Source organism: Hyperoodon ampullatus (assembly GCF_949752795.1).
Source record: "Hyperoodon ampullatus genome assembly, chromosome: 7".
NCBI classification, from domain to species: Eukaryota; Metazoa; Chordata; class Mammalia; order Artiodactyla; family Ziphiidae; genus Hyperoodon; species Hyperoodon ampullatus.
Window position 1 is genome coordinate 63,001,545 of NC_136920.1, and position 26,789 is coordinate 63,028,333.

Here is a 26,789-nt window from a genome sequence, read left to right on the forward strand (position 1 = left end):
AGTGGATTATTCTTTTCAGAGCTTGGCTGTGAGGGGGAGAAGGGAGGGAGGAGAAAAAGCTGGCGTTCACACTCGCACCACACGCAGAGTGCGTTTGCCTAGCCTGAGCACTAGGGAGCTGATGGTGGTCCCTGGAGGGGAAGGAAGGTCAAGAGGGAAGGTTCTTTCGAATGTCAGAAATTTGATCATGTTTATAGCCTGAGGGATGGAAGCTGATGGTGAGGGAGAGATTAAATGCCTGTCAGAGCAGATGATTAATGGGCCTACCCTAGAGTAGTGTAGACTTGGTGAGAACTTCCTCAAAGGCAGTACAGAGGTGAGGGAGGGCCCAGGTCCCTGTGAGCAGGCGTCATTCTGCACTACCGGCTAGAGGGAGAAACAGGACCAGGAGGACTCAGAGAACAAAGCCAAAAGCTACTGGTTAACCAGGGAGTTACCTGAATCTTCATTCAAGCTGCGTGAGGATGGCATGGAGGACTGGTCAGCAACAGGAAGGTGGGTCAGGTGGAGCAATTCAGGAGCAAACTCTGGAATCTTTGTGTCCTTTAACATGCTTTTAATGTGCAACCTGGAAACTTATTGGGCTGGGAAGAGTTTTTAAAGATAGAAGAACCTGACAGAGGAGTCGGCTGTGTGCAGTTATGTCAGACTAACCTCGGAAAAGGAGGTGCAGGCTTGCCTTCTCGAAGACATGGATTCAAGAGAGAGGAATGAGAGATGATTCTGGGAAACTTTGAAATAGGAAGGATGTAAGTTCAGTGACTGATCAGATGATCTTTAAAAATCTTTTCAGTAAATATGAGGAGAGGTTATTTAAGGAGAAGAAGGGGATAGGGTGGGGTTTAGGGCTCGAGGAGAATGGAAAGATCTGGAACAATCTCTGAAAGGAACCAGCCAGAGATGAATACAAGTTTTGCCAGGCAGTGTTGGAAGATCAGCTGTAATTAGATAGCGTAAAGTTGTGTGGAAACCAATTGGCATCATTAAGTGACTTTTACCAGCAATTCTCAGGCCATGGGGAGTGGAAACATAGACAAAAGTCTTTGAGGTTTGGCATGGAGTGGGCGCTGGTGTAGCAAATACACTTCAGATCTAGGGGCAAGGATGCATCAGAGGAAGACTTTTCTGGTGCAGAAATGATACAACTGAAATGATAGGCCTTAAGGTATAGGGTGGATAAGGAGGCAAATATTGCTTAAAGGAAGTTGATAAACTAGGAAAATAGGGAGTTATTAAGTAACTAGTAGCCACAGAAGAAGAAATTAAAGATGATTTGAGTGACTAAATGGGCCAGTTGAAAAGTCAGAGGATTGTGGCCAGAGGAGAGAATTTCAGAGTTGAAGATTTTAGAAGTGAAGGACACATGTTCTGGATCAAGACGAGGGTCAGGCTGTGGCCATACTACTGAGAAGCTGAAATGAGGTGGAAGCAAAGCCTGTCGGTGTCAAGGTCAAGAAATGTGAAACCAGGGTGGACACTGAGTGAAAGATTGATTAACAAGGATATCAATGGAAATGGGAGACTATCTTGGGGTCTGGATATTTGGGGAGAATGTGACTTAACTGAATGGTGCTGCCTTAGAGGAGGAGGAGGGCAGAGGTAGGAGATCTGGAAGAAGCAGTGTGCAATAGGGAGAAAGGTGTTCTGTAAGTTGGGTTGCTGGAGCAGAACGGTCTCTACTTGAGAGGACTGGGAAGGACATGTCATGTCATGCAAACGTCAGGGTTCGGTTTCTGCTGGAAGTAGAAAGAGCAGTTTAGAATGTAGGGTATTTATATCCTATTAAGACAACTAGGATAGAGGTCACAGTACTTAACAGTGGCTGGAGGCCGTGCCGGGCCGGGAGATGGGGAAGTGGAGCTGGGCTGGGATAAGGCTGTCAAAGGCTGATTTTGAGTTCAGGGAGTAGGACAGTACTTATTGATGACAAGGACCAGGGGTGATCATAATGAAAGGGGGAAGCGCATGCTAATAGAATCTAGGAGGCAGTAAGGAGAAGTTTTGTTATCAGTGGACTATGTGAAATTAAGCAGCCCCAGGCTTCTCATTAAAACTTTGGTGTGTCTAATTGAAATGTCCACTTGGAATGTTAGTGTGACCAATCAGAACCCTGGCATGACCAATTGGAATGGCCATTGGAATGTTAATGCAACCAGTTAGAATATTATCCTCATTAACTGGAACATTGGTATGACCAATTACAACCTGGCAGTTAAAACAGCCAGAGGGGGCTGCCCTGGTGGCGCAGTGGTTGAGAGTCCGCCTGCCGATGCAGGGGACACAGGTTCGTGCCCCGGTCTGGGAAGATCCCACATGCCGCGGAGTGGCTGGGCCCGTGAGTCATGGCCGCTGAGACTGCGTGTCTGGAGCCTGTGCTCCGCAACGGGAGAGGCCACAACAGTGAGAGGCCTGCGTACCGCAAAAAAAAAAAAAACAGCTAGAGGGATTCTGGAAATAATGAAAGTAGAGTAGATTCTTAGCTTTCAAGAGAGATGCCTTCTGAGGCTTTTTTACATTCCACCAAGGCAGTATCTTGAATGCTGGTCAGTAGACAACTGCATTAAATACCTTTTTAAGAGACTCAGGAGCTCAACAGGGGCTGTACTTTTAACTCTCCTATCCCTAGGCCTTGGCATCTGGTAGCTGAACAAATGATGGAAGTCTTATGGAAGAAGATTTTCTGAGTTCTTAGCACTCCAAAGCAATTGTTATTATCCCATGGACCTTGAGTTCTAGAATCGTCCCTTTTTCCCTTTGCGCTGGTGGCTGGGAAGCTCACATACACATTGTACTCCATCTCTAGCTGTGAATAGAACTTTAGGGTATGAGTTTTATGCCGACAGTCACTCTGGCTTCAACTTCTTTCCTTAACCGCTTTAATTTTTACGGTTTATTTTTTAACTTGTGTAGCCTTTTTTTTTTTTTTTTTTTGGCGGTACGCGGGCCTCTCACTGTTGTGGCCTCTCCCGTTGCGGAGCACAGGCTCCGGACGTGCAGGCTCAGCGGCCATGGCTCACGGTCCCAGCCGCTCCGCGGCATGTGGGATCTTCCCGGACCGGGGCACGAACCCGCGTGCCCTGCATCGGCAGGCGGACTCTCAACCACTGTGCCACCAGGGAAGCCCGAGTTGTCTATTTTGCAAACTACCTCAAATCATTTCTGGAACAAAGCAGCTAGATGAAAGGATGGAGAGAAAGACACAGAATGAGGTGGTGGAGGCAAAGGGGAAGGTGGGGAAGAAGGAGAAGGATGTTGATAACGAGCAGGCGGCATTAGGAAGGATTAGATCTTAAGATACTCAAGACCCAGAAATCCCATCTTCCTCACGCAGGGAAGAACATTTTAGGGCCTTTTATGGCCTGCATAGCCTTAGCACCAGGCCCTAGTAGATAGTATGTGTTAACAAAATCTTAACAGTTTGAGCAGGTCTTTCCTGGGCTCAGTGAATATTTGTTGACTGGCTTTTTTCAGCATGTATTTTTTATTTCCCTTGAAATTCTTGGACTTCTTTCTCTGTTTGGGAAACAATGTGATACATTAAACAGAAATGAGTTTTGAAGCCAAACAGACTTTGGTTTTAAAACTAACTCTGCTGTTGATTGGCGTGTGCCCTTGGCCAAGACAGGCCAGTCTCCGGGCCCGTTTCTTCATCTGTAAAATAGGGATAGTAATGTTGACTGCCAAATCCCTGGGAGGGTTTATTGAGAGGATGTATGTAAAGTACCCAACAGTGTCTAGCACAGAGGAGGCACTCAGTGCATCTATGTCCACCCACCCCGAGTCCCAACACTGGACATACTTAGCTGGCTAACTCCTCATGACCAAGCAGCTCGCAGTTCTGGCATGGCACTGCTGCTGCCTTTGCCCTGTAAGCCAGCTTCAAGTCTGGCTGGCCCAGGAAGAGCTGGGCTCCTCAGCCCAGTACTAAGCTCATTTTGCTGAATTCTTTGGCTTCTGGATACTCTCCCTCAGGTTAGCAGACGGACAGTTTGTAGCCCACCTTTCTGAGGTACAGATGGCCTTTTGCCTAGGGAGTCATGTTTTCCAAGTTAAATCTCTGACTTGTGTGGTTTGGTTTTATGAGTTGAGGACAGTTCAGAACGTGAAATCATGGCTGTAGGGTCAGATTGTTGAGATCACTGTTCTTGTACTAGGGTTGGGTTGCCTAAGATGATACGGAAATTTCAGACCATGGCAGGATGCTGTGTCCTTTCTGTCAGCTCATTTGGCCGGTTACCCTCCTAGCATCATATTGTGGTCTCCTTGCCAGGACCTGTGTGTCCAATGTCTCCATGTGCCAAGATTTGGGATCTCACACAACATTGCCTTTTGCCAATGGAGAAATGTTACCCCTGGACTTTGGGAAGTGATCCTGGCTTTTGAGGTCCTTCATAATTCCTAGTAGTGCTGAGCAGGTGTTTCACCTATCACCTTTGTTTTGTCTTATTTATGCTTATTAAGTGTATATATTAATGGCAGGTTGTTGCCTGCTACTGTTTTAGGCTTGGCAGGACTACTAATAACCTTCCAGGTCTGTCCTCAAAATAAGCAAAGAACAATTTTCTTATTTACATTCTAGGAAAGATACATATCACATAAATAAGATTCTACTATAACCATTCAATAAATACTCATCGAATATCTACTTTATGTCCTAACACCCTTCTAGGTTCATTGTAGTAAGGTCTTCCAATGACATGTGTGGAAGACTGGGCTGAATATATATATATATATATATATATATATATAATTTTTTTTTAACATCTTTATTGGAGTATTAATTGCTTAACAATGGTGTGTTAGTTTCTGCTCTATAACAAAGTGAATCAGTTATACATATACATATGTTCCCATATCCCCTCCCTCTGCGTCTCCCTCCCACCCTCCCTATCCCACCCCTCCAGGCGGTCACAAAGCACCGAGCTGATCTCCCTGTGCTATGCGGCTGCTTCCCACTATCTATCTACCTTACGTTTGGTAGTGTATATATGTCCATGCCTCTCTTTTGCTTTGTCACAGCTTATCCTTCCCCCTCCCCATATCCTCAAGTCCATTCTCTGGTAGGTCTGTGTCTTTATTCCTGTCTTACCCCTAGGTTCTTCATGACATTTTTTTTCTTCTTAAATTCCATATATATGTGTTAGCATACGGTATTTGTCTTTCTCTTTCTGACTTACTTCACTCTGTATGACAGACTCTAGGTCCATCCACCTCATTACAAATAGCTCAATTTTGTTTCTTTTTATAGCTGAGTAATATTCCATTGTATATTTGTGCCACATCTTCTTTATCCATTCATCCGATGATGGGCACTTAGGTTGTTTCCATCTCCGGGCTATTGTAAATAGGGCTGCTATGAACATTTTGGTACATGACTCTTTTTGAATTATGGTTTTCTCAGGGTATATGCCCAGTAGTGGGATTGCTGGGTCATATGGTAGTTCTATTTGTAGTTTTTTAAGAAACCTCCATACTGTTCTCCATAGTGGCTGTACCAATTCACATTCCCACCAGCAGTGCAAGAGTGTTCCCTTTTTTCCACACCCTCTCCAGCATTTATTGTTTCTAGATTTTTTGATGATGGCCATTCTGACTGGTGTGAGATGATATCTCATTGTAGTTTTGATTTGCATTTCTCTAATGATTAAAGATGTTGAGCATCCTTTCATGTGTTTGTTGGCAGTCTGTATATCTTCTGTGGAGAAATGTCTATTTAGGTCTTCTGCCCATTTTTGGATTGGGTTGTTTGTTTTTTTGTTATTGAGCTGCATGAGCTGCTTATAAATTTTGGAGATTAATCCTTTGTCAGTTGCTTCATTTGCAAATATTTTCTCCCATTCTGAGGGTTGTCTTTTCGTCTTGTTTATGGTTTCCTTTGCTGTGCAACAGCTTTTAAGTTTCATTAGGTCCCATGTGTTTATTTTTGTCTTTATTTCCATTTCTCTCGGAGGTGGGTCAAAAAGGATCTTGCTGTGATTTATGTCATAGAGTGTTCTGCCTATGTTTTCCTCTAAGAGTTTGATAGTTTCTGGCCTTACATTTAGGTCTTTAATCCATCTTGAGCTTATTTTTGTGTGTGGTGTTAGGGAGTGATCTAATCTCATACTTTTACATGTCCCTGTCCAGTTTTCCCAGCACCACTTATTGAAGAGGCTGTCCTTTCTCCACTGTACATTCCTGCCTCCTTTATCAAAGATAAGGTGACCATATGTGCGTGGGTTTATCTCTGGGCTTTCTATCCTGTTCCATTGATCTATCTTTCTGTTTTTGTGCCAGTACCATACTGTCTTGATTACTGTAGCTTTGCAGTATAGTCTGAAGTCAGGGAGCCTGAATCCTCCAGCTCCATTTTTCGTTCTCAAGATTGCTTTGGCTATTCGGGGTCTTTTGTGTTTCCATACAAATTGTGAAATTTTTTGTTCTAGTTCTGTGAAAAATGCCAGTGGTAGTTTGATAGGGATTGCATTGAATCTGTAGATTGCTTTGGGTAGTAGAGTCATTTTCACAATGTTGATACTTCCAATCCAAGAACATGGTATATCTCTCCATCTATTTGTATCATCTTTAATTTCTTTCATCAGTGTCTTATAATTTTCTGCATACAGGTCTTTTATCTCCTTAGGTAGGTTTATTCCTAGATATTTTATTCTTTTTGTTGCAATGGTAAATGGGAGTGTTTTCTTGATTTCACTTTCAGATTTTTCATCATTAGTATATAGGAATGCCAGAGATTTCTGTGCATTAATTTTGTATCCTGCTACTTTACCAAATTCATTGATTAGCTCTAGTAGTTTTCTGGTAGCATTTTTAGGATTCTCTTTGTATAGTATCATGTCATCTGCAAACAGTGACAGCTTTACTTCTTCTTTTCCGATTTGGATTCCTTTTATTTCCTTTTCTTCTCTGATTGCTGTGGCTAAAACTTCCAAAACTATGTTGAATAAGAGTGGTGAGGGGCTTCCCTGATGGCACAGTTGTTGAGAGTCCGCCTGCTGATGCAGGGGACACGGGTTCGTGCTCCGGTCCGGGAAGATCCCACGTGCCGCGGAGCGGCTGGGCCCGTGAGCCATGGCCGCTGAGCCTGCGCATCCGGAGCCTGTGCTCTGCAACAGGAGAGGCCACAACAGTGAGAGGCCTGCGTATCGCAAAAAAAAAAAAAAAGAGTGGTGAGAGTGGGCAACCTTGTCTTGTTCCTGATCTTAGTGGAAATGGTTTCAGTTTTTCACCATTGAGGATGATGTTGGCTGTGGGTTTGTCATATATGGCCTTTATTATGTTGAGGAAAGTTCCCTCTATGCCTACTTTCTGCAGGGTTTTTATCATAAATGGGTGTTGAATTTTGTCGAAAGCTTTCTCTGCATCTATTGAGATGATCATATGGTTTTTCTCCTTCAATTTGTTAATATGGTGTATCATGTTGATTGATTTGTGTATGTTGAAGAATCCTTGCATTCCTGGTATAAACCCCACTTGATCATGGTGTATGATCCTTTTTTTTTTTTTCGGTACGCGGGCCTCTCACTGTTGTGGCCTCTCCTGTTGCGGAGCACAGGCTCCGGACGCGCAGGCTCAGCAGCCATGGCTCACGGGCCCAGCTGCTCCACGGCATGTGGGATCCTCCCGGACCGGAGCACGAACCCGTGTCCCCTGCATCGGCAGGCGGACTCTCAACCACTGCGCCACCAGGGAAGCCCCGTGTATGATCCTTTTAATGTGCTGTTGGATTCTGTTTGCTAGTATTTTGTTGAGGATTTTTGCATCTATGTTCATCAGTGATATTGGCCTGTAGTTTTCTTTCTTTGTGACATCCTTGTCTGGTTTTGGTATCAAGGTGATGGTGGCCTCGTAGAATGAGTTTGGGAGTGTTCCTCCCTCTGCTATATTTTGGAAGAGTTTGAGAAGGATAGGTGTTAGCTCTTCTCTCAATGTTTGATAGAATTCGTCTGTGAAGCCATCTGGTCCTGGGCTTTTGTTTGTTGGAAGATTTTTTATCACAGTTTCAATTTCAGTGCTTGTGATTGGTCTGTTCATATTTTCTATTTCTTCCTGATTCAGTCTTGGCAGGTTGTGAATTTCTAAGAATTTGTCCATTTCTTCCAGGTTGTCCATTTTATTGGCATAGAGTAGCTTGTAGTAATCTCTCATGATCCTTTGTATTTCTGCAGTGTCAGTTGTTACTTCTCCGTTTTCATTTCTAATTCTAGTGATTTGAGTCTTCTCCCTTCTTTTCTTGATGAGTCTGGCTAATGGTTTATCAATTTTGTTTATCTTCTCAAAGAACCAGCTTTTAGTTTTATTGATCTTTGCTATCGTTTCCTTCATTTCTTTTTCATTTATTTCTGATCTGATTTTTATGATTTCTTTCCTTCTGCTAACTTTGGGGTGTTCTTGTTCTTCTTTCTCTAATTGCTTTAGGTGCAAGGTTAGGTTGTTTATTCAAGATGTTTCCTGTTTCTTAAGGTGGGATTGTATTGCTATAAACTTCCCTCTTAGAACTGCTTTTGCTGCATCCCATAGGTTTTGGGTCGTCGTGTCTCCATTGTCATTTGTTTCTAGGTATTTTTTAATTTCCTCTTTGATTTCTTCAGTGATCACTTCGTTGCTAAGTAGTGTATTGTTTAGTCTCCATGTGTTTGTATTTTTTACAGCTCTTTTCCTGTAATTGATATCTAGTCTCATAGCATTGTGGTCGGAAAAGATACTTGATACAATTTCAATTTTCTTAAATTTACCAAGGCTTGATTTGTGACCCAAGATATGATCTATCCTGGAGAATGTTCCATGAGCACTTGAAAAGAATGTGTATTCTGTTGTTTTTGGATGGAATGTCCTATAAATATCAATTTAGTCCATCTTGTTTAATGTATCATTTAAAGCTTGTGTTTCCTTATTTATTTTCATTTTGGATGATCTGTCCATTGGTGAAAGTGGGGTGTTAAAGTCCCCTACTATGAATGTGTTACTGTCAATTTCCCCTTTTATGGCTGTTAGTATTTGCCTTATGTATTGAGGTGCTCCTATATTGGGTGCATAAATATTTACAATTGTTATATCTTCTTGGATCGATCCGTTGATCATTATGTAGTGTCCTTCTTTGTCTCTTCTAGTAGTCTTTATTTTAAAGTCTATTTTGTCTGATATGAGAATTGCTACTCCAGCTTTCTTTTGGTTTCCATTTGCGTGGAATATCTTTTTCCATCCCTTACTTTCAGTTTGTATGTGTCTCTAGGTCTGAAGTGGGTCTCTTGTAGACAGCATATATATGGGTCTTGTTTTTGTATCCATTCAGCCAATCTGTGTCTTTTGGTGGGAGCATTTAGTCCATTTACATTTAAGGTAATTATTGATATGTATGTTCCTATTCCCATTTTCTTAATTGTTTGAGGTTCGTTATTATAGGTCTTTTCCTTCTGTTGTGTTTCTTGCCTAGAGAAGTTCCTTTAGCATTTGCTGTAAAGCTGGTTTGGTGGCACTGAACTCTCTCAGCTTTTTCTTGTCTGTAAACATTTTAATTTCTCCATCAAATCTGAATGAGATCCTAGCTGGGTAGAGTGATCTTGGTTGCAGGTTTTTCTCCTTCATCTCTTTAAATATGTCCTGCCAGTCCCTTCTGGCTTGCAGAGTTTCTGCTGAAAGATCAGCTGTCAACCTTATGGGGATTCCCTTGTGTGTTATTTGTTGTTTTTCCCTTGCTGCTTTTAATATGTTTTCTTTGTATTTAATTTTTGACAGTTTGATTAATATGTGTCTTGGCATATTTCTCCTTGGATTTATCCTGTATGGGACCCTCTGTGCCTCCTGGACTTTATTAACTATTTCCTTTCCCATATTAGGGAAGTTTTCAACTATAATCTCTTCAAATATTTTCTCAGTTCCTTTCTTTTTCTCTTCTTCTTCTGGAACCCCTATAATTCGAATGTTGGTGCGTTTAATGTTGTCCCAGAGGCCTCTGAGACTGTCCTCAGTTCTTTTCATTCTTTTTTCTTTCTTCTGCTCTGCAGTAGTTATTTCCACTATTTTACCTTCCAGGTCACTTATCCGTTCTTCTGACTCAGTTATTCTGCTATTGATCCCATCTAGAGTATTTTTAATTTCATTTATTGTGTTTCTAATCGTTGCTTGATTCATCTTTAGTTCTTCTAGGTCCTTGTTAACTGTTTCTTGCATTTTGTCTATTTCCAAGATTTTGGATCATCTTTACTATCATTATTCTGAATTCTTTTTCAGGTAGACTGCCTATTTCCTCTTCATTTGTTAGGTCTGGTGGGTTTTTATCTTGCTCCTTCTCCTGCTGTGTGTTTTTCTGTCTTCTCATTTTGCTTATCTTACTGTGTTTGGGGTCTCCTTTTTGCAGGCTGCAGGTTCGTAGTTCCTGTTGTTTTTCGTGTCTGTCCCCAGTGGCTAAGGTTGGTTCAGTGGGTTGTGTAGGCTTCCTGATGGAGGGGACTAGTGCCTGTGTTCTGGTGGATGAGGCTGGATCTTGTCTTTCTGGTGGGCAGGTCCACGTCTGGTGGCGTATTTTGGAGTGTCTGTGGACTTTTTATGATTTTAGGCAGCCTCTCTGCTAATGGGTGGGGTTGTGTTCCTGTCTTGCTAGTTGTTTGGCATAGGGTGTCCAGCACTGTAGCTTGCTGGTCATTGAGTGAAGCTGGGTGCTGATGTTAAGATGGAGATCTCTGTAAGATTTTTGCCGTTTGTTATTATGTGGAGCTGGGAGGTCTCTTGTGGACCAGTGTCCTGAAGTTGGCTCTCCCACCTCAGAGGCACAGCACTGACTCCTGGCTGCAGCACCAAGAACCTTTCATCCATACGGCTCCTCAATTTGGGATAATTCGTTGTCTATTCATGTATTCCACAGATGCAGGGTACATCAAGTTGATTGTGGAGCTTTAATCTGCTGCTTCTGAGGCTGCTGGGAGAGATTTCCCTTTCTCCTGGGCTGAATATTGACTGAGCCCAGGAGATGATATGGAAACTTTGGTTTTGAAAAATATAATGTTAACCTAAGCTGATCTTTTGTTTGTTTTGGTAGAGAGGATCTGCTGCTTTGCCTTAAAAATAGACATGGAGAAATTTCATTCATTGAGCAGACCCATCTATTTTTTTCTACCTGGAAAGAATGAATAATGGTTTCTATGGACAAATGTGCTTTTTGAGAAATGTAGCTCACATTGACTCTCAGAGCACAGTGGGTAGCATCAGGCCGTGCTATCCTTGAGTGACCCAGAATCAGCCCAGGCCTGTCCCCTATAGGACTGTGGCTCAGATATAGCTGTTTCATCGTACAATGTAGAGATTGCCTTATGTCCTATGGATGGAGGTAGGGTTGTTCTTATTGCCATGGAGGTTTATGATTTTGAGATCTGTTTTTGCCTGCAGGAGCTGCTAAGTCGTACATCTCTTGAGACTCAGAAACTCGATCTGATGACTGAAGTGTCTGAGCTGAAGCTCAAGCTGGTGGGCATGGAGAAGGAGCAGAGAGAGCAGGAAGAGAAGCAGAAAAAAGCAGAGGTGAGTGTGATACATCACCTTCTGGGGATACCCATACTGTCCAAAGCTCAGTTCAGGGGAAGCTAGCCTAGTGTGGCTTCAGGCCATCTGGTCAACCCCAAGCCTGGCAGCCACTGGGTGCCAGAAACATCTATGCACCAGAGACACAGTGATCTGTTAATACCAAGTTATCAGGTTTTGCTGTGGCTGCAGATTTCAGCAATGCCCAAACCACCCAGTTTTGGCTCTAAGGCTGTATCCTCCCTCAAGCTGCTGACAAGGATGGAAAGGGAAACAGTAGTGGGGGAAGGATCAGACAAGACTTGGAGAGACCAAGATGTCTTCTATGAGAGCCAAGGTAATGACCACGTATTGGGATGAAGTCAGCTGCTCAATAAGCCAGCATCATTGTCCATGGAGTCTAGAGACATTCTTTGATGTGCATTTCACAGACCCAGATGCAACCCTTAGATTATGTTTCTTTCCTCATGGTTCCTATGGGTGAGCCCATGCACAGGCTTTCTCTTAGAATGTTTTCCTGTATCTCGTTTTTGTTTTCTCAGGCTCCATATGCCATTGACTAGTGCATGCCAGCCTCTTTTTTTGTATAAATGTTTGGATAAATTTTAGGCTCAGAGCTCAGAACAGTCTGTTTTAACCTTAGATAACCACCTCCCATGTGCCTCTACCTACAAGTTCCCTATATTTGTACACTGTGCATTGTGAGCTGTGGAAAGAATAGCCTTTAGGTTTAGGAACACCTTGGCTTAATTACTGACCTAACTGCTTAATAGCTCTTTGAACTTCAGCAAGTTAACTACTTAATCTCTCCGAAGTTCAATTTCTTTATCTGTAAAATGGGTAACTGTGTGATGAAGTCGAAAAAAACAGTCACAAAAGCTAAGTCTCTATCATAGGATCTGACATCCTCTCTTCCATCAGGCATCTCTAAAATCTAAAGGTGGATATTGTTCCTTTCAATTAAGTGCCAACACCATCATGCCCAGAAACCTGGCACATTTCTGTGTTTACTGGGTAAACACTGGTGATTGAGACACTTCTAATATGTGGGGCATATTCCTTGCATTGCTTCTGAGAACATGCTCATTAGTAAGAAGTATAGTTGCCAAAAGAAAATTTATCTCCATTAAGCTGAGGACACTATCTTCTAGTGATTAAGAATGCAGGCTTTTGAATCAGACCTCTTGGCTGGAATCCAAACTCAGCTACTCAGTAGGTTTGTGATCTTAGGAAAATAATTTAACCTCCCAAACCTCTGTTTCTTCTTCTGTAAAATGGAGATAGTAATAATTCCTATTTGCTCAGTTGTTCCGAGGAAGGAATGAGATAATGTATATGTGTAGTCCTTAGCATAGTGCTGCATAACTAGCTTTTATCAATTACTGATTGTGTTTTTAAGCATGCCAGAAATGTAAATGTAGACCTAGCTACATTATTGACTTACTGCTAAGTTCACGCAGACTCAAAGCTTATCTGTGTGAAGTGTTAGTTAAATAGACTGTGCTTCTTAAATGTTCAGGGAGAAGCAATTAGATTTTCTACAGGTTTAGAATTATTTTACCAATGTTTCAAAATGTGTGATCACATTGGGGATATACATTCAGGCCTGGGGGCAGAATTGAATAAACTCTGTACGAAGGCTTAGAGTGGTAGAGACAACTCAAAACCAAGGGAGGGAGGGAGGGAGGGGGACAAGGAAAAGAAAGAAAGGAAAGAGTGGGAGGGTTATTAGGTCACACAACTGGAATAGTGTAGGGTTTAAAAAGCTGATATCACTAGATCCAGCTGGCTTTACCATGTCGTTAGAAATCAGGCTTAGTGTCTCATTTGGTTCTGTTTTAGCCTTATTCTCGGGAAGGCTCTCTGTATGTGGTGACAAAGATGGCCATCAGCAGCTTTAGATCCTACTAGCCTGGCAACCTCTGCAGAGAAAGAGATTCTGTCTCTCTCAAAGATTCCAGCAAAACCCCAGGATTGCATATCAGTGGGCCAATTTGGGTCACGTGCCTGGTTCTGAACCAGTCACTGTAGGGGACATGGGCCCATGCATGGGTGTGTGTGAGCCTGAGAGTCAGTCCATGGTGGCAGAATGCCGAGTTAGTACCGAGCTGGAGCAGCTCAGTTCCTTTCTAGGGAAGGAAAGGGAGCTCCCACTTCGGGGCCCAGCACAGCTAAGGCAGTCATTCTACTGTTTGCTTTATTTTTTCTTTTCCGAAGGATTATCTTTCAATCCGAATTTTTGTTTTTGTTTTTGTTTTCCATTAGACTATTCGTGCATGAGGCAGCATAGACCCTGAGCTGCTGGCCTCGGTCCTACCCGATAACAGCCCTTCCCAGTTGCTAGTACAAACATTAGGTTTCCATGTGGAGGACTTTTTCAGGCTGTTGAAACTTGTGATAATCAGGGAAAAACAGCCATATGACCTGAAGCAACATTCTCATTCTTGCCATTAAACATAATCTTTACTGGTATGCTCAGACTCTCTACCACTGTTTGTAGCTATCTGAAACACCCGAGGCTTAGAACCATGGAGAGGGCTGCTTAAACTGCACTACTGTCACATGCGTGGTGGAGCTGTTTGTTTGATTGTTTTATTTATTTATTTATTTATTTATTTATTTCGGGCCTCTCACTGTTGTGGCTTCTCCCGTTGCGGAGCACAGCCTAAAGCCTGATTGCTTGTGGTTTAAAGGAGGCAGGGCTTTTTTGAGGTAGCCAGATCTGAAATAAACTTTCTCTTTGTAGCTCAGGCTTTATCCTAAGCAGGTATCCTGCTGCCCTGTAGTCAGCTGTGGAGGTGATTACAAATGTTTGTCTATAAACCCAAGGACTTTGAGGTATAGGTTTCTTGTTAAATGGAGACAATCCTGATAGCCAGCCTCGCTCAGGATTCAGTGGTGACCCTTCTGAGATGTGGGTGAATACTGGATTTCCTGTTTACTGTACCTTTTCTCCTGAGCCTTTTGCAGTGGTTCTGGGTCATTTCAGGAGACCCAAGATTGGACCAATTAGGTTTATTCCTGAAAAGCAGGACTGCAGGAAAAGTGACCAACGTGGAAAGTAAATACCACAGTTAGGAGGATAGCACATGAAAGAAAGGGATCCAGAGGCAAAGGAAAACCTCGGGGTGGCCCACCTATCAAAGGCATGTCCCTTGGAGAGATCTTCCTTGGAGAAGGGCATCTGGCTTCCCTAAGCACTGGGGATGCAGGGAGGCCTGCATCTGGATCCCTTTGTGAGATCCAAAGGGTTCTGCGTGTAGTAGCAGAGCAGCCTTTCTAGAGTGGAACAGGGATCCAGCATGTGCATGGAAATGAAGTCAGCCCAATTGATCAGGGATATACATAAGCCTGAAGAGAACTGGAAACGATCTCTAGGATTTCCTGGCAGAAAATGGAATGTCTTACAGCACAAGTGTCCTGCTTCCTTTCTTCCTATGGGTGGGACCTTGGAAGGGAGGGATTCTGATTTCTGAACAGTTGCAATGGGAATGATGAACCTGGAGTACAGAGCAAAGGCTGGGAAGATTGTGTTTGCTCAGAGAAGAGCTGGCCTGACTTAGGAGAGTTTTATTATTCTTGTTTTTATTTTATTTACTCATTTTTGTTTGTATAGGAAATATACTCCAACAGTTCAGAAATTAAGAGTTCAAAAAGGTATATGCAGCAAAACCTCTCCTTCCCCAGCCAGCAGTCAGACATCAATGTTGTCAGTTTGTTTTGTATCCTTCAGAGTTATCTTATGCATGGACAAGCAAATTTATATGGATAAATTCTTTCCCTCATATTTGCATAGATACACATTATTCTAGACCTTTCTTTTTTTAATTGAGCAGTCATAGAGCTTGTTTCATATCAAGTACATTAAAAAAAACTTTCTCATTCATGTTTATGTTTACATATTATTTTACGCTCTGACTATGCCCTCATTTATTCAACCAGTTCTCTCTTGGTTGGACATTTAAGTTGTTTCCAAGTGTTTGCCCTTACAAATAATGCTATTGTGAATAAATTTGTAAATGTGTGAGGATATTGAAGTGGAATTGAAGGGTCAAAGGGTACAATGCAATTGACATTTTGACAGATGTGGAGGTGGTATTCCCACCTGCTATGTGTCAGAGTGCCAGGAGAGTATTAAACTGAGCATGAAGGAAGCGGGAGAGAAACAACTAAGTAAAATTGTGAACAAGTTTAACAGGTAGGTTGGGGGGGGAAAGACTATGATTATGGGAAGTGCCCAGTAGTTAGTTTCACATAGAAGAGAACCATAAAACAAACAAACAAAAACTTTGACGGTTGGCAAAGCAAGAGTAACAAAGTGAGTTGAGATTGCAGAACAGAGATTAGAACCTCATAAATGTCACCTGGACTTCATGATGTGGGACCCAAGATTGAAAACACACCGCTACAAAAGGCTCTGCCCTATGGGAGAGAAAAGATCTATTAAGAGAGGAGAGGGGCTAGCCCTGGAAATAAAGGATTTTAAAAGTAAGTGGAAGTGCCAAGCCTGAGGCTGGACATACTGGAAAACAGCACCTCTACGCAGATAGGGAGTTTAGAGGAGAGTGTTCCAGAAGAGCTGGGGCGTGGATAAATGGTCACATGGAGCAGAGGAGGAAAGTACATGTGCTCCTGATACAGATCCCCAGACTGATGGAGGCAGACAGAGGGCAGTAATGAGAGGGAGCAGCAATTTGGATGGCTCTTAAAAAGCTTCTCCACGGGGCTTCCCAGGTGGCGCAGTGGTTGAGAGTCCGCCTGCCGATACAGGGGACACGGGTTCGTGCCCCGGTCCGGGAAGATCCCACATGCCGCGGAACGGCTGGGCCCGTGAGCCACAGCCACTGAGCCTGCGCGTCCGGAGCCTGTGCTCCGCACCAAGAGAGGCTGCGATAGTGGCAGGCCTGCGCACCGCGATGAAGAGTGGCCCCTGCTCGCCACAACTAGAGAAAGCCCTCGCACAGAAACGAAGACCCAACACAGCCAAAATAAATAAATAATTAATAACTCCTACCCCCAACATCTTAAAAAAAAAAAAAGGTCCTCCAGCTCAACACCTAGGCATTGAAAGGTTGGTTTTTGTTTTTGCCTTCCAGCCCCCCATTTATAGTTTCTGCCCTGAATGTAGATAAAGAAACCAGGAAAACTACCACTCTGGCTCTAATGCTGAAGCAAAGCTAGAAACTAGTTTATGAAGTGAAAGTGATGGGTATCTTGAGAGAGTGGCCACTGTTATTTTGAGAGTTCATGACAGGGAGGGAGGGGAGAACGCGGCATAGACAGACGTGCACTGTGGACCTTGGAAATCATACCTTTGAAAGTTCAGAAATAGAAGCGATGACTCAAGGATATTGAACTACATAAAAATATACTTATTTCTGACTGTGTAACCTCACAAATAATATACCAATAAAAAGGAAAAGGTAGAGGTACCTTGAGGGGAACCAGTTTTCAAAGGGGCTTGTACAAAAGGTAGAAAGGACAGAGAAAAGTGCACCTGCACGAACAGCATCAGGAAGATCAAACCCCACAGAAAGGGACAGTTCAGAGGACAATAGGAAGATTTTCCTTTAAAGTTATGTTCTCAATAAGAAGATCAAAGAAAGAATGGACTTGGTTCCACGGATGCCTCTGACAGGTGCACAGAACTTAGGACAGCAGTCCCCAGGCTGCTTGTTTATAAGTGAATTTTAAAGAATCGGAGAAATCAAGTGAGTTGCTGAAAAACTGGAAGTAACCATTTTCTTCTTATGCTTCTCTTCCTCCTCCTTCTCTTTTTTCAAAACGGCAAAGAAAGTTAGAAGGGTTCTATAAAATTCAGTCTATTGAGTTTGAGGTCAACCCTATGATGGTTTGTGAGAAGCCAGAAGACAAAGTAGGGATCTGTGTCCATTAAGAGTAAGTTACGTCTGATCGGCCTCATTGGTTTGGCCAGGAGTGCATCTTGTAGGCTGGGTAAACCCTCACTTCAGTGAGGCACTGCGAAAACATTGCTTGGGATAGTCTTGTGGATAAGATAGAGGAATGTAGGATGAATGCTAAAATAGGCATATTGGTACCCAAGTGATAATGAATAATACCTTAAGACTACCTCTAGGAAGATTTTTTTTTGTAGAGGGTCATGTCATCTGCCTTTAGTCCTCCTGCCTGGTGTGCATTTTTAGTCTATAATTTGGCTGCTGATATAGAAGGCCTTCAAGTTGTGATGACAGGAAGCCAAAGAAAAACTAAATGGATCAGTTGACATTGGGATTCATGAAGACCTACACAGACTGGAGCGATCCATAAGTTGGCAGGAAAAGAGTAAAAGAGAGGCCAGGAGAAGCTGAGTAGTGCAGAGCTGCCGAAGCTAAGGAGTAAAACGAGGGAGCCATGCAGCTTGAGGACAGAGGATGCGTGTGTGGATCTGACCGCAAGGAGGGTGCTGACCCCTTGTGTGGTGGAGACAGAGCTCGAGCTCATCTGCCTGGAGAGTGGGGGGTGGGGATGAGGTGATGAAAATCAGGGTCAGCGGGTCTAGACCCCTCACTTTGCGAGAGACAACAATGAAGGGAACAGGAGAAGAGTGAGGGCCGTGACGTTCTTGAAACTTACATAAGAGAGAGAAGAGCAGGTGTGAAGACTGGCAGGGCCAGTGACCAGGAGAGACTAAAGGTTCTGGAAGAGTGGCCAGTAAGGGAAGCATGCTGGCGGGTGCAGAGCCACTGGGCTTTTGTTGTCAATGATCAACGTCACATGGGCCTTAACTGTGTTGCATGAACTTGAGGTGTTTTCTGTTGCTCTCCCAGTTTCTCTCCTTCATTTCTTATGGATCAAACACTTGGTGGCAAAAGGAGAAGCAGTGGGGAAAGTGAACTCACATTTTTTGAAGGCCTCCGTGTGCCAGGGCACCATGTGAGGTGTTTACCAAAGTCAGATGAGCAGGTGAAGCCAACCCTCTGACAACTGACTCTGGGGGAAGACAGCGTGGGGCTGTCTCTGGGCTAACTCAGGTGAGCTAGCTCCAGGAGAGAGTGGCTGGGAGGCCAGGAGCCCGCTTATGACAGTGATGCCTGCATCTGCAGCTCTCCGAGTTCAAGTGGCACCGCTGGAGGGAAAGCAGGCTGGTGTAGGGGCCCTAGCAGTGTCCTCTCAGACCCAAGCTGCCATCCGGACCCTCAGTTTTCCTTCTACATTGGAACAAAGGGGGTCACGAAACAACAAGGTAACGGGGGAGGAGCTTTTCTTCTTTTAGAAAACACTGTTTCTATTGGGGACGGAAAACCTCTTTCTAGCCTGCCTGGACAGCTCTCATGGTGCCAGGGGGCAGACCTCCCAGTACCAGGTGCCAGTGCTCAGAATGTCAGTAAAGGTGGGCAGAGAGGGGCTAGACACTTTAATTGGCCCACCCACCCTAGGCTCTGTTGGGATCTATTGCCAACTGTCTCCTTAACTCCATGCCCCTGCCCCGGCCCCATCAGCTGCCCGCAGTCTTCCCCAGGCTCTTGGGTTTCTTGTTGACATGAGTGGCACCACCCTCCACCCTGCCAGCCAGGGCCATGACTCCTCGTCTCCTTTACTTCCCCACACAGGCCCGGGATCTAGAATGCGCCTACTTCACATCACTTAGACTCGTCCCATCTCTTTGTCTCGACCCAGGCAGAATTAGTCACTCACCACTCCCTGGAAGCCCCATAGTCTTATTGCTGTAGCACTTACAGCCTGTTGTGATTGTTATTTGTGTGTTTCTCCTCACTCACCTGCGAGCACCATTGCTTACTGTGGCCTTGGGTCTCTGCGGAGGGAGTGACGCTAGATGTCTGTGGAGTAGATAAAGGAAAGCCCAGCAGAGCTGCTAGTGCAAGGGATTCAGAACTGAGTAGATATGGATTCCAAGGGTTGCAGTTATTTTCCAAAGTTGCCATAAAAGGCCAAAATGTTCTTGAGGCTACAGAGGAGTCAGGTCTGGTGTCGGGTGTGAGGGAGCATTTAGGGTTGGGGACATAGTAGCGTGCATGAGCGTGTTGTGCGCCATGTGTCCCCTGTGCACAGGGGTTGGCATGTTTGGGGAGGGTGTTGGCGAGTGTGGAAGGGGTGTGTCCGTATGTGATCCCATCTCCGCTCTTGCTAGACTCTGCGCCTCAGACGCTGTCATGCAAGGACGGCCCCCAGTATGGCACGAGGGCCATACTGCAGACAGGCCCACGGATGGGGCAGGTCAGGGAAAATGCCACGTCTTTTGGTTCCTGTGAAGAGAGCGTATGGTCACGGACAGCGAGCGCTGTGTGCCCCCTGCCGTACACTTCCATCCTTCTGTTCTGCTCTCCTAAGGAGTTCCATGTCTGAGTGCTCACTGACCCTGCGTGCTTTTCTTCTCCTCTCTCTTCCTTCCTACAGTCGGTTCTGAATGTGATCGGTGAGCTGCAGCAGCAGATGTGTAGGCTGCAGCTGGACATCCACAGGCAGATTCAAGAGCGCCTCGCACTCAGTAGGGACCACCCTGAGGAGGTGGCAGGCGGCGACGGTGCGGCCCGGCCCCAGCCCTGCGGCCAGGAGTGTGCCCGTTGGGAGGGGTCACCTGTAGGAACCGCACATAAGTATATCGGAGCATGCGTGTGTGGGGCATCTCACTGGCGATGGGGCTGGGGCTTCTCCTACCCGGAACAGTGTGCGCTGGCTTAACATGGATCCGTGGTCACCTCTGGGCAGAGCTTGGGACTCACTCCCCTCGGGATGTGAGCTGAGCTCCGTGACCCTCACCGAGCAGGGTCTGAGCTGGCGAGGCCAACCCTCTGACCGGTGGTGGTACTCATCTCCCTCAGGGCTGGGAATGAGCTGTGTCAGGTACCCTGAGTGATGGGGCGTTGGTGTAAAAGCAAGCTTCGGGTCCCCTTCCCAGGTACGACTCAGACACTGATTCTCCCTCCTGGGCTGGGAGATTAAACAAAGTTTCAGCTCACATGATTTTTTTTTTTTTTAATTTACGAAAAAAATAGCATCATAAAATAATCCTCTCAAGTTTATTTTTAAAGAGGTTTATCCCCAGTGAGAAAATAGAACACAGGTGTCCATATGCTGTGACAACTGTCATTATCTAAATTTCCAGGAAAAGTTCTCCCGTGTAATCACATTTGAGGGATTTCATGACCTGTGGGCCCTATGGGGTGTATCTGCCTGGGATTCTGGACTTGGCCCCTTGCGCTGGTGTCACCAGGTCCTTTGTGATGGTAGCTACACAGAGATGAGCCTGTGCCTCCAAGGCCTGCTATCGAAGAGGACTTGGAAGCCCAAGGGAAAGTCAAGGGCATAGTAGCCATGTCTGTAGGAAGTTGCCATGATCCATACTCAACTATGGGACATGTTGAAAATCTCCACCCAGACTTGGGCATGAGGGGAGGGGCCCTCAGTGGGGAAAAAATTGAGAGTCAAGATGTAGGTGTAGATTTGGAAAGGGAAGCTCTGAGAGGGGTGCTGGGCATGGCCCATGGGGAGTGGGTTACCCCAGAAAGACTTGTATAAGAAGTTACACTGTGCACCAGTGTTTATGGCCCATGATGGGCAACAAATAGCTTAGAAGGAAGAGGATGCGCCAAAGAGGTCATAGAGCCTGGAGATCATCATGCTCTGTGTCCCCACAGTGGCAGCTCCTCAGCAGTAACCTGCACACTTTCAGTTCTGCCATCAGCAGGCCTGGCGTCCCCTCAGGCAGGGCCAGAAATGTTCTCAGAAAATGATCTTGGATCTGCTACAAGTCACAACAGGCCTTAAAGTCTAATGTTGCGGATCACAGAGGCAATAATCTTAGCTTGGAAGATAGGTTTCTAAAAGGGCATCAACAAATGTTCACCTCAGTTATAAGAAAATCTTAGTGAATATCCCTGCAAAATGCAAGTGTAAGCAATGTAACTTTCTGGTGGATTGTCTCAGGATGCAAAGGCCAGTTAAATGATGGCTTGAATTGCAAGTGTTCGTTCATCGAGAAATAATGCATACCTAACTATGTGCCAGAGGTTAGCAAAGCTCACGGAGTTCACAGTATAGGAGGAGAACTAGCCATCAGCAATCACACCAGTAACTGTTTAATTGCAAATGATATAAGAGATTATACAGATGCCACAAGAGAGTATAGCAGAGGGACCTGATGAAGTGTAGAGGTTGGAATAGCTTTGCTCACGGCGGCCTGAAGGATGGGCAGGGGTTAACCTGGCAGAAAGTTCCAGACAGAGGGAGAGGCGTGTGTGAGGGCCCAAGTCAGAAAGAGGAACTAAAAAGTATCCAGCATGGCTGGAGCATAACTGGGGAGAGACAGTAGTACAGGAGGCAGGCAGGGTGCTGGTTTAGGCCGGGCTGTACTGGTCGTGGGTTAAAGTCCGTGAGCTTTGAGGAGCAGGGAAGGGCCAGGATCAGATTTATGCTTTAATTGTATTGTTCCCCTGGATGCCATGGGGGTCGATGGCTTCAAGAAGGGCAAGTTGACAGAAGACCAACCAGTGGAGAGGCTGTCCAGGCTCTCAGCAGTAACTGCTAGTGATGGTAGAGTTGAGATAAAAGAGAGATTCAGGTGATTTCCTTGAACGTAGAATTTAGAAGGCTTGGGGATGTTACGTATGTGGGGGGAAGACAGAAGGAGGTGCCAAGGATGGAGCCCAGGTTTCTGGCACAGGATGGAGACGCCATTTAGGGAGACAGGGATGTCTACGAGGGGGAATTAAGGGTTACACTTGGGTCATGACAGTCGTAAGATGCCTCTGTGCCATCCATGTGGAGATGTTGTGGGAAGTTTGTTATGTAAATCTGGAGTTCAGAAGGTCTACGGAAGTACTCACTTTTATGCTAATTTTTCTGGTAGAAACCAGTCAGCAGGACCATTTGTCCATTAAAGGAACCTAGGTTTGGGATAAGGGTGCTCAGCGGTGTCTTTACTAAAAGGGGTACTTTAGAAAGCAGGGGCCCTGGGGTCAGAAGATACAGCCCTGATTTCCAGCTCCACCATCGGCAAGTTGTTTAAATGTCACTTCCCCACTCAGCAACCTTCAGAGGCTCCCTACTGTCTAAAGAATGGCATCAGATCTCCTCATATTCTCATCCAAAAGCCTTTACAGTAAGGCCCCACCTTATCTTCCCGGTCTCGTTTCCCACTGAATGCTGCCCGTCCTCTGCTCCAGCCCAGCAGGCTGTCTGCCCTCTCCCTGGACGCCTCCTCCCTCCCTCCTTTCTTCAAGCCAACTCCTCCTCTGAACTGGAACACCCAGACTCGCGTCTGCATTTCACGCTTAGCATTTGTCCTTTTTTTTTTTTTTTGCGGTACGCGGGCCTCTCACTGTTGTGGCCTCTCCCGTTGCGGAGCACAGGCTCCGGACGCGCAGGCTCAGCGGCCATGGCTCACGGGCCCAGCCGCTCTGCAGCATGTGGGATCTTCCCGGACTGGGGCATGAACCCGTGTCCCCTGCATCGGCAGGCGGACTCTCAACCACTGCGCCACCAGGGAAGCCCAGCATTTGTCCTTTTAGCGTATTGTTTCTATCCTCCTGGCTGTCACTTCCTCTGTGAAGCCTTGCAGGAACACTGACCTCCTCCCCTGGGTTCCTCGGCCCCCAGCACAGACAGATGCTCCCAATTAGCCTGCTTCCTGCTACTTTGTCTGTAACAAGCTGCCTCATTTCTGCATCTCTTGTTTCTCTTGCTCCCAAATCCTACCTGTCCTTCCCCCTACACATACGTGCATGATTTGGGCACACCCTGTGGGGAATACACATGTCAGAAAGGAGCAGGGAGAACAAGTTCTGAAAAGAAGAAAGTTTTTTCTTCCTTTTGTCTGGAACTCCCTGGCCTTTGTTTTGTAATGAGCGCATAGCTTTTCCTGAAACAAGGACCGTGTTTAAAGATTGGAGCCAGCCACGGCGTGGAGCCTGATGCGGTCGCTCCTGCCTTGGTATCCACTGTGCATGTGCTTACCCAGGGTTGTAGATTCCAGGAGCATCCTCCTCTTTAACCATCAGAACTCTGTCTTTCTTCCTCACCCCCCTAGGAGTTACTGCAGGAGCTCCGGCACCTCAAAATCAAGGTGGAAGAGTTGGAAAATGAACGGAACCAGTATGAATGGAAACTGAAGGCCACCAAGGTAAAAGGCGGTTCTGATGTTTATGGAGAGGCTTTGAGGCCCAGTGGGGAGGGTCTGGGGTGTGCCGTAGCCTAAGGCTGAGGAATGGGAATCGATCCCACTGTGTGTACACACAACAGTGCCCAGATTGTGCGAGCAGACAGATTTCATCCAGGAGGGCTCTTCTCCTGGGGAAAGCCCATGAGATTGTGAGCTGCTGAGGTCGCCAAGTCTCCTTCCTCTCTCTGTGTCCCATGGCACCCCCCACACACAAGGCTGACACTGGGCCAAGCAGGGCCTCTACCAGTGAGTGATGAGTCCTAGGGCAGATGAATGCCAACATTGTCTTGGCTGCATCATTTTAAATTTAGCAGTCCCTCTAATAATCAGTTTCTCAAAAGAGGCATGCTTTATTTTTAGCAATTCCTAAAAATATATACTTGTAATATTTTTTTAACCAAATCAGGTTTCTATTGAACTGGGGAGCTTGCTATTTAAAGGACACCCGCGATACATTCTTTCGTGAATAAATTTTATCCCTCCCTCCTTTGTTTCCTCTAATAGTTTCCTCCATTTCCTCTAATAGTTGGAATGGATTCAGCCCACACATTTATTGTTTTGGCCAGAACGATGTACTTTAAAACGTCGAATTAGCTGTCACTTAAGCATTAGGAAATTTCACATATACAGTTAGACTTCCATGCAGGCAGAGGAGGGACGCTCTGGGGTTGGGGGCGGGAAGCTTTAAAACCCTGAAGCAGTCTTCCTGCCTGAGGAGCCGGCCAGGCTCCCTCTGGTGGGTGGGTGCACGCCTGCATTTCCACTGAGAGCTCTGCAGCGCCACCCACAGGTGTTACCAGATGGTCCTGTAGGCATTTTCATCTTTACTTCTTAGAGTTTTCTTAACATCTAGTTTGTACTTTCAGTTTTATTTTTTCTATACCTTTAAATGATTCTAAAAACAATAATAACCATTATAGATAATTCTAAACCACAAAAATTTAAAGGAATAAAAATCATTCATATACTGCCCAGGAGCTACCACTATTAATATTTCTTTCCAGGCATTTCTCTTTTGGGGGGGTCTCTCTTAATTTTTGATGTTGATAATTTATGCACAACTTTATACCATGTTTTTAAAAGAAAACTCCGAACATGATGTTGATGTCTATATAATATTCTATTGCATAAATGTAATTTTCTTAACTATTTTACAGATGAGGAAACTGAGGCACAGAGTAGTTAGGCAACTTTCCCAAGATCTTACAGCTAGTCAGCTCCAGCGCTAGACAATCTGCTTGATCATCTACTGCTCTGTTCTTATCTACGTGTCCCCTTGTGTGCACTGTGCTTCACAAACCCCAGTTCTAGGAGCACTGTTTCTCTAAAAGCTCAGAACCTTCCATCTCCATGATGCCCTTAAGCGAGTCCTGTCTTGGTGAAACCTTTGAAGTTGTACACTCCACCTTCTATTATAAAACCAAACAACTCGTTTAAATCACCTAAGCACTTTGCCTTGGCATGTAGACCTTTGAGATGCTATGGGTTATTTAATAACCACCACGTCTGGAGACCCTCCTGTGTGTCAGAATGTGTCAAGCCCTTTGTACACATTTTCTCATTTGGTCCATAAAATAACCCAGCGAGGTCTATTGATTTATTATCCTCGTTTTCCTGGTAAGGAAACTGAGGCTCAGAGTGGCCAAGGTGAGGTTCTGATCCGGATCTGTGTCATTCCAAAACTCATGCTCTTTTCCCTCTGTCATCCTAATTCCCTGCAGTTGAAATCTGCCTTGTTTTTGAAAGTTCTTCCATTTTCTGTGTAAACCTTCTCAGTCCGTCAATGTGCTTTGTCTTTCAGTGCAGCGGCAGTAGGGCAGGGTCCCTGGGTTTAATAAGGCCCAGCACCTTCAGGGAAGCAGAGCCCCCATCTCTGCCTGGAGCCAGTCTGCCTGGCTTTGTCCCAGACCTCTCGCCACACAGCTTCAGCCTCAGTGGCCATGGCAGTAGCATACTTTCCCCCATGGTCAGGTGCACGGCCTCTGGGCTGTTGTAGACTTCCCAGCTTAGGGACAGATACCTTTCTAAGCATAAGAGAGCACCTGTCATTTCTGGCCTATTCTGTGAAAATTGGCACATGGGAGGTTGGGCCCAGCCACTTGGTCTGTAGAGTTGTAAATAAGTGACTTCACCCAGAGGCAGCCCTCAGAGAAGAAGAGCCTAGCCTCTGCCTTGGTAGCATCTCCTCACTGGTGTCCACTGTGGGGCCCGCAGACAAGAATCAGGCATCCGGATTCCTAACAGAGACCAGCTCTCACCCTGTCTACAAGGAAGGGGAGAAATGGGTGTGGAAGGTGCAAGAAAAGTTAAGAGAATATCTTCCAAGAATATTCTGGCCCTTGTAGATATGAGAGGCATTTGGATTGAGTCCCAAGGCTAATATTTTCAGAAGCCACTGTCGCCATCAATCTAAGCCCATGGGCTCCAAGGCCCTGGGTTAGCTGTGCAAAGCTGCCCATGGCCGCGAGTCTCTGCAAGCCACTTGCAGCTGGACCCAGCTCCCTGTCCTCTGTGGGTGGAAACCAAGTGAAGGGACAGTGCTCTGTAGGGACTTGGGGTAAGGAAACCCACTCCTTTGCCACGTCTTTGTTTTTACATGGACCCATTTGGGGGATGTTAGGGAAGGTTTGTCCAGAACCCCTTGAGGTGGGCTCAGGGAGCCCTCTCCCCATAAGAGGAGCCCTCATCTGTGCTATTAACTCAGCAGCAGACAGCCCAGGCTGGGTGGAGCCGTGGCTTTGGAGCAGGCAGGGTTCACGTCCTGGCCTGGTCGCTGAATAGTTCTGTGACTTGGGAGTCGAATCCTTCCCTACTCCTGTTTTCTCCCCGGTGACATGCAGGGGTACTGCTTCATCCCATGGTTTCCTGTGAGGCTTGAGTGAGGGTTGACAGAAGAATGCAGTGAGCATATGGGGCCGATGGAGAGTAGGCTCTCAGCCCATGTGTCCTGAAGCTGAACACGGGCCTGTTTGGTGGAAGGGCCACCAATAGGACCAGTGCTCATTTGATTACTTGACTTGTTCAAAAATGACCTCGGGATAGGACAAGCCCATACCATAACGTTGCAGAATAAAGGTGGGGCCTGACTGGGCTACCACATGGGGAGAGGGTGCCCAGAGTAGAAGCTTTTGCTGTGTGT

General features: G+C 45.4%; 1 protein-coding gene across 7 annotated transcripts in view; it reads left to right on the top strand.

Annotated features, from left to right (window-relative positions):
- The window catches only part of PPFIBP2 (PPFIA binding protein 2), a gene marked incomplete at its 5' end in the record, with an annotated part of 122,057 nt that overhangs the window by 62,468 nt on the left and 32,800 nt on the right, over positions 1-26,789 (top strand). For 6 of the 7 annotated variants that reach the window (XM_079707427.1, XM_079707429.1, XM_079707428.1 and 3 more), the window contains 2 exons: positions 11,380-11,511; positions 23,519-23,611. In XM_079707427.1, the coding sequence (XP_079563553.1) occupies positions 11,380-11,511; positions 23,519-23,611 (225 nt within the window). Of the gene's footprint in view, positions 1-11,379; positions 11,518-23,518; positions 23,612-26,789 lie in introns of all 7 variants that reach the window. The other variant, XM_079707430.1, reaches the window with a different exon arrangement.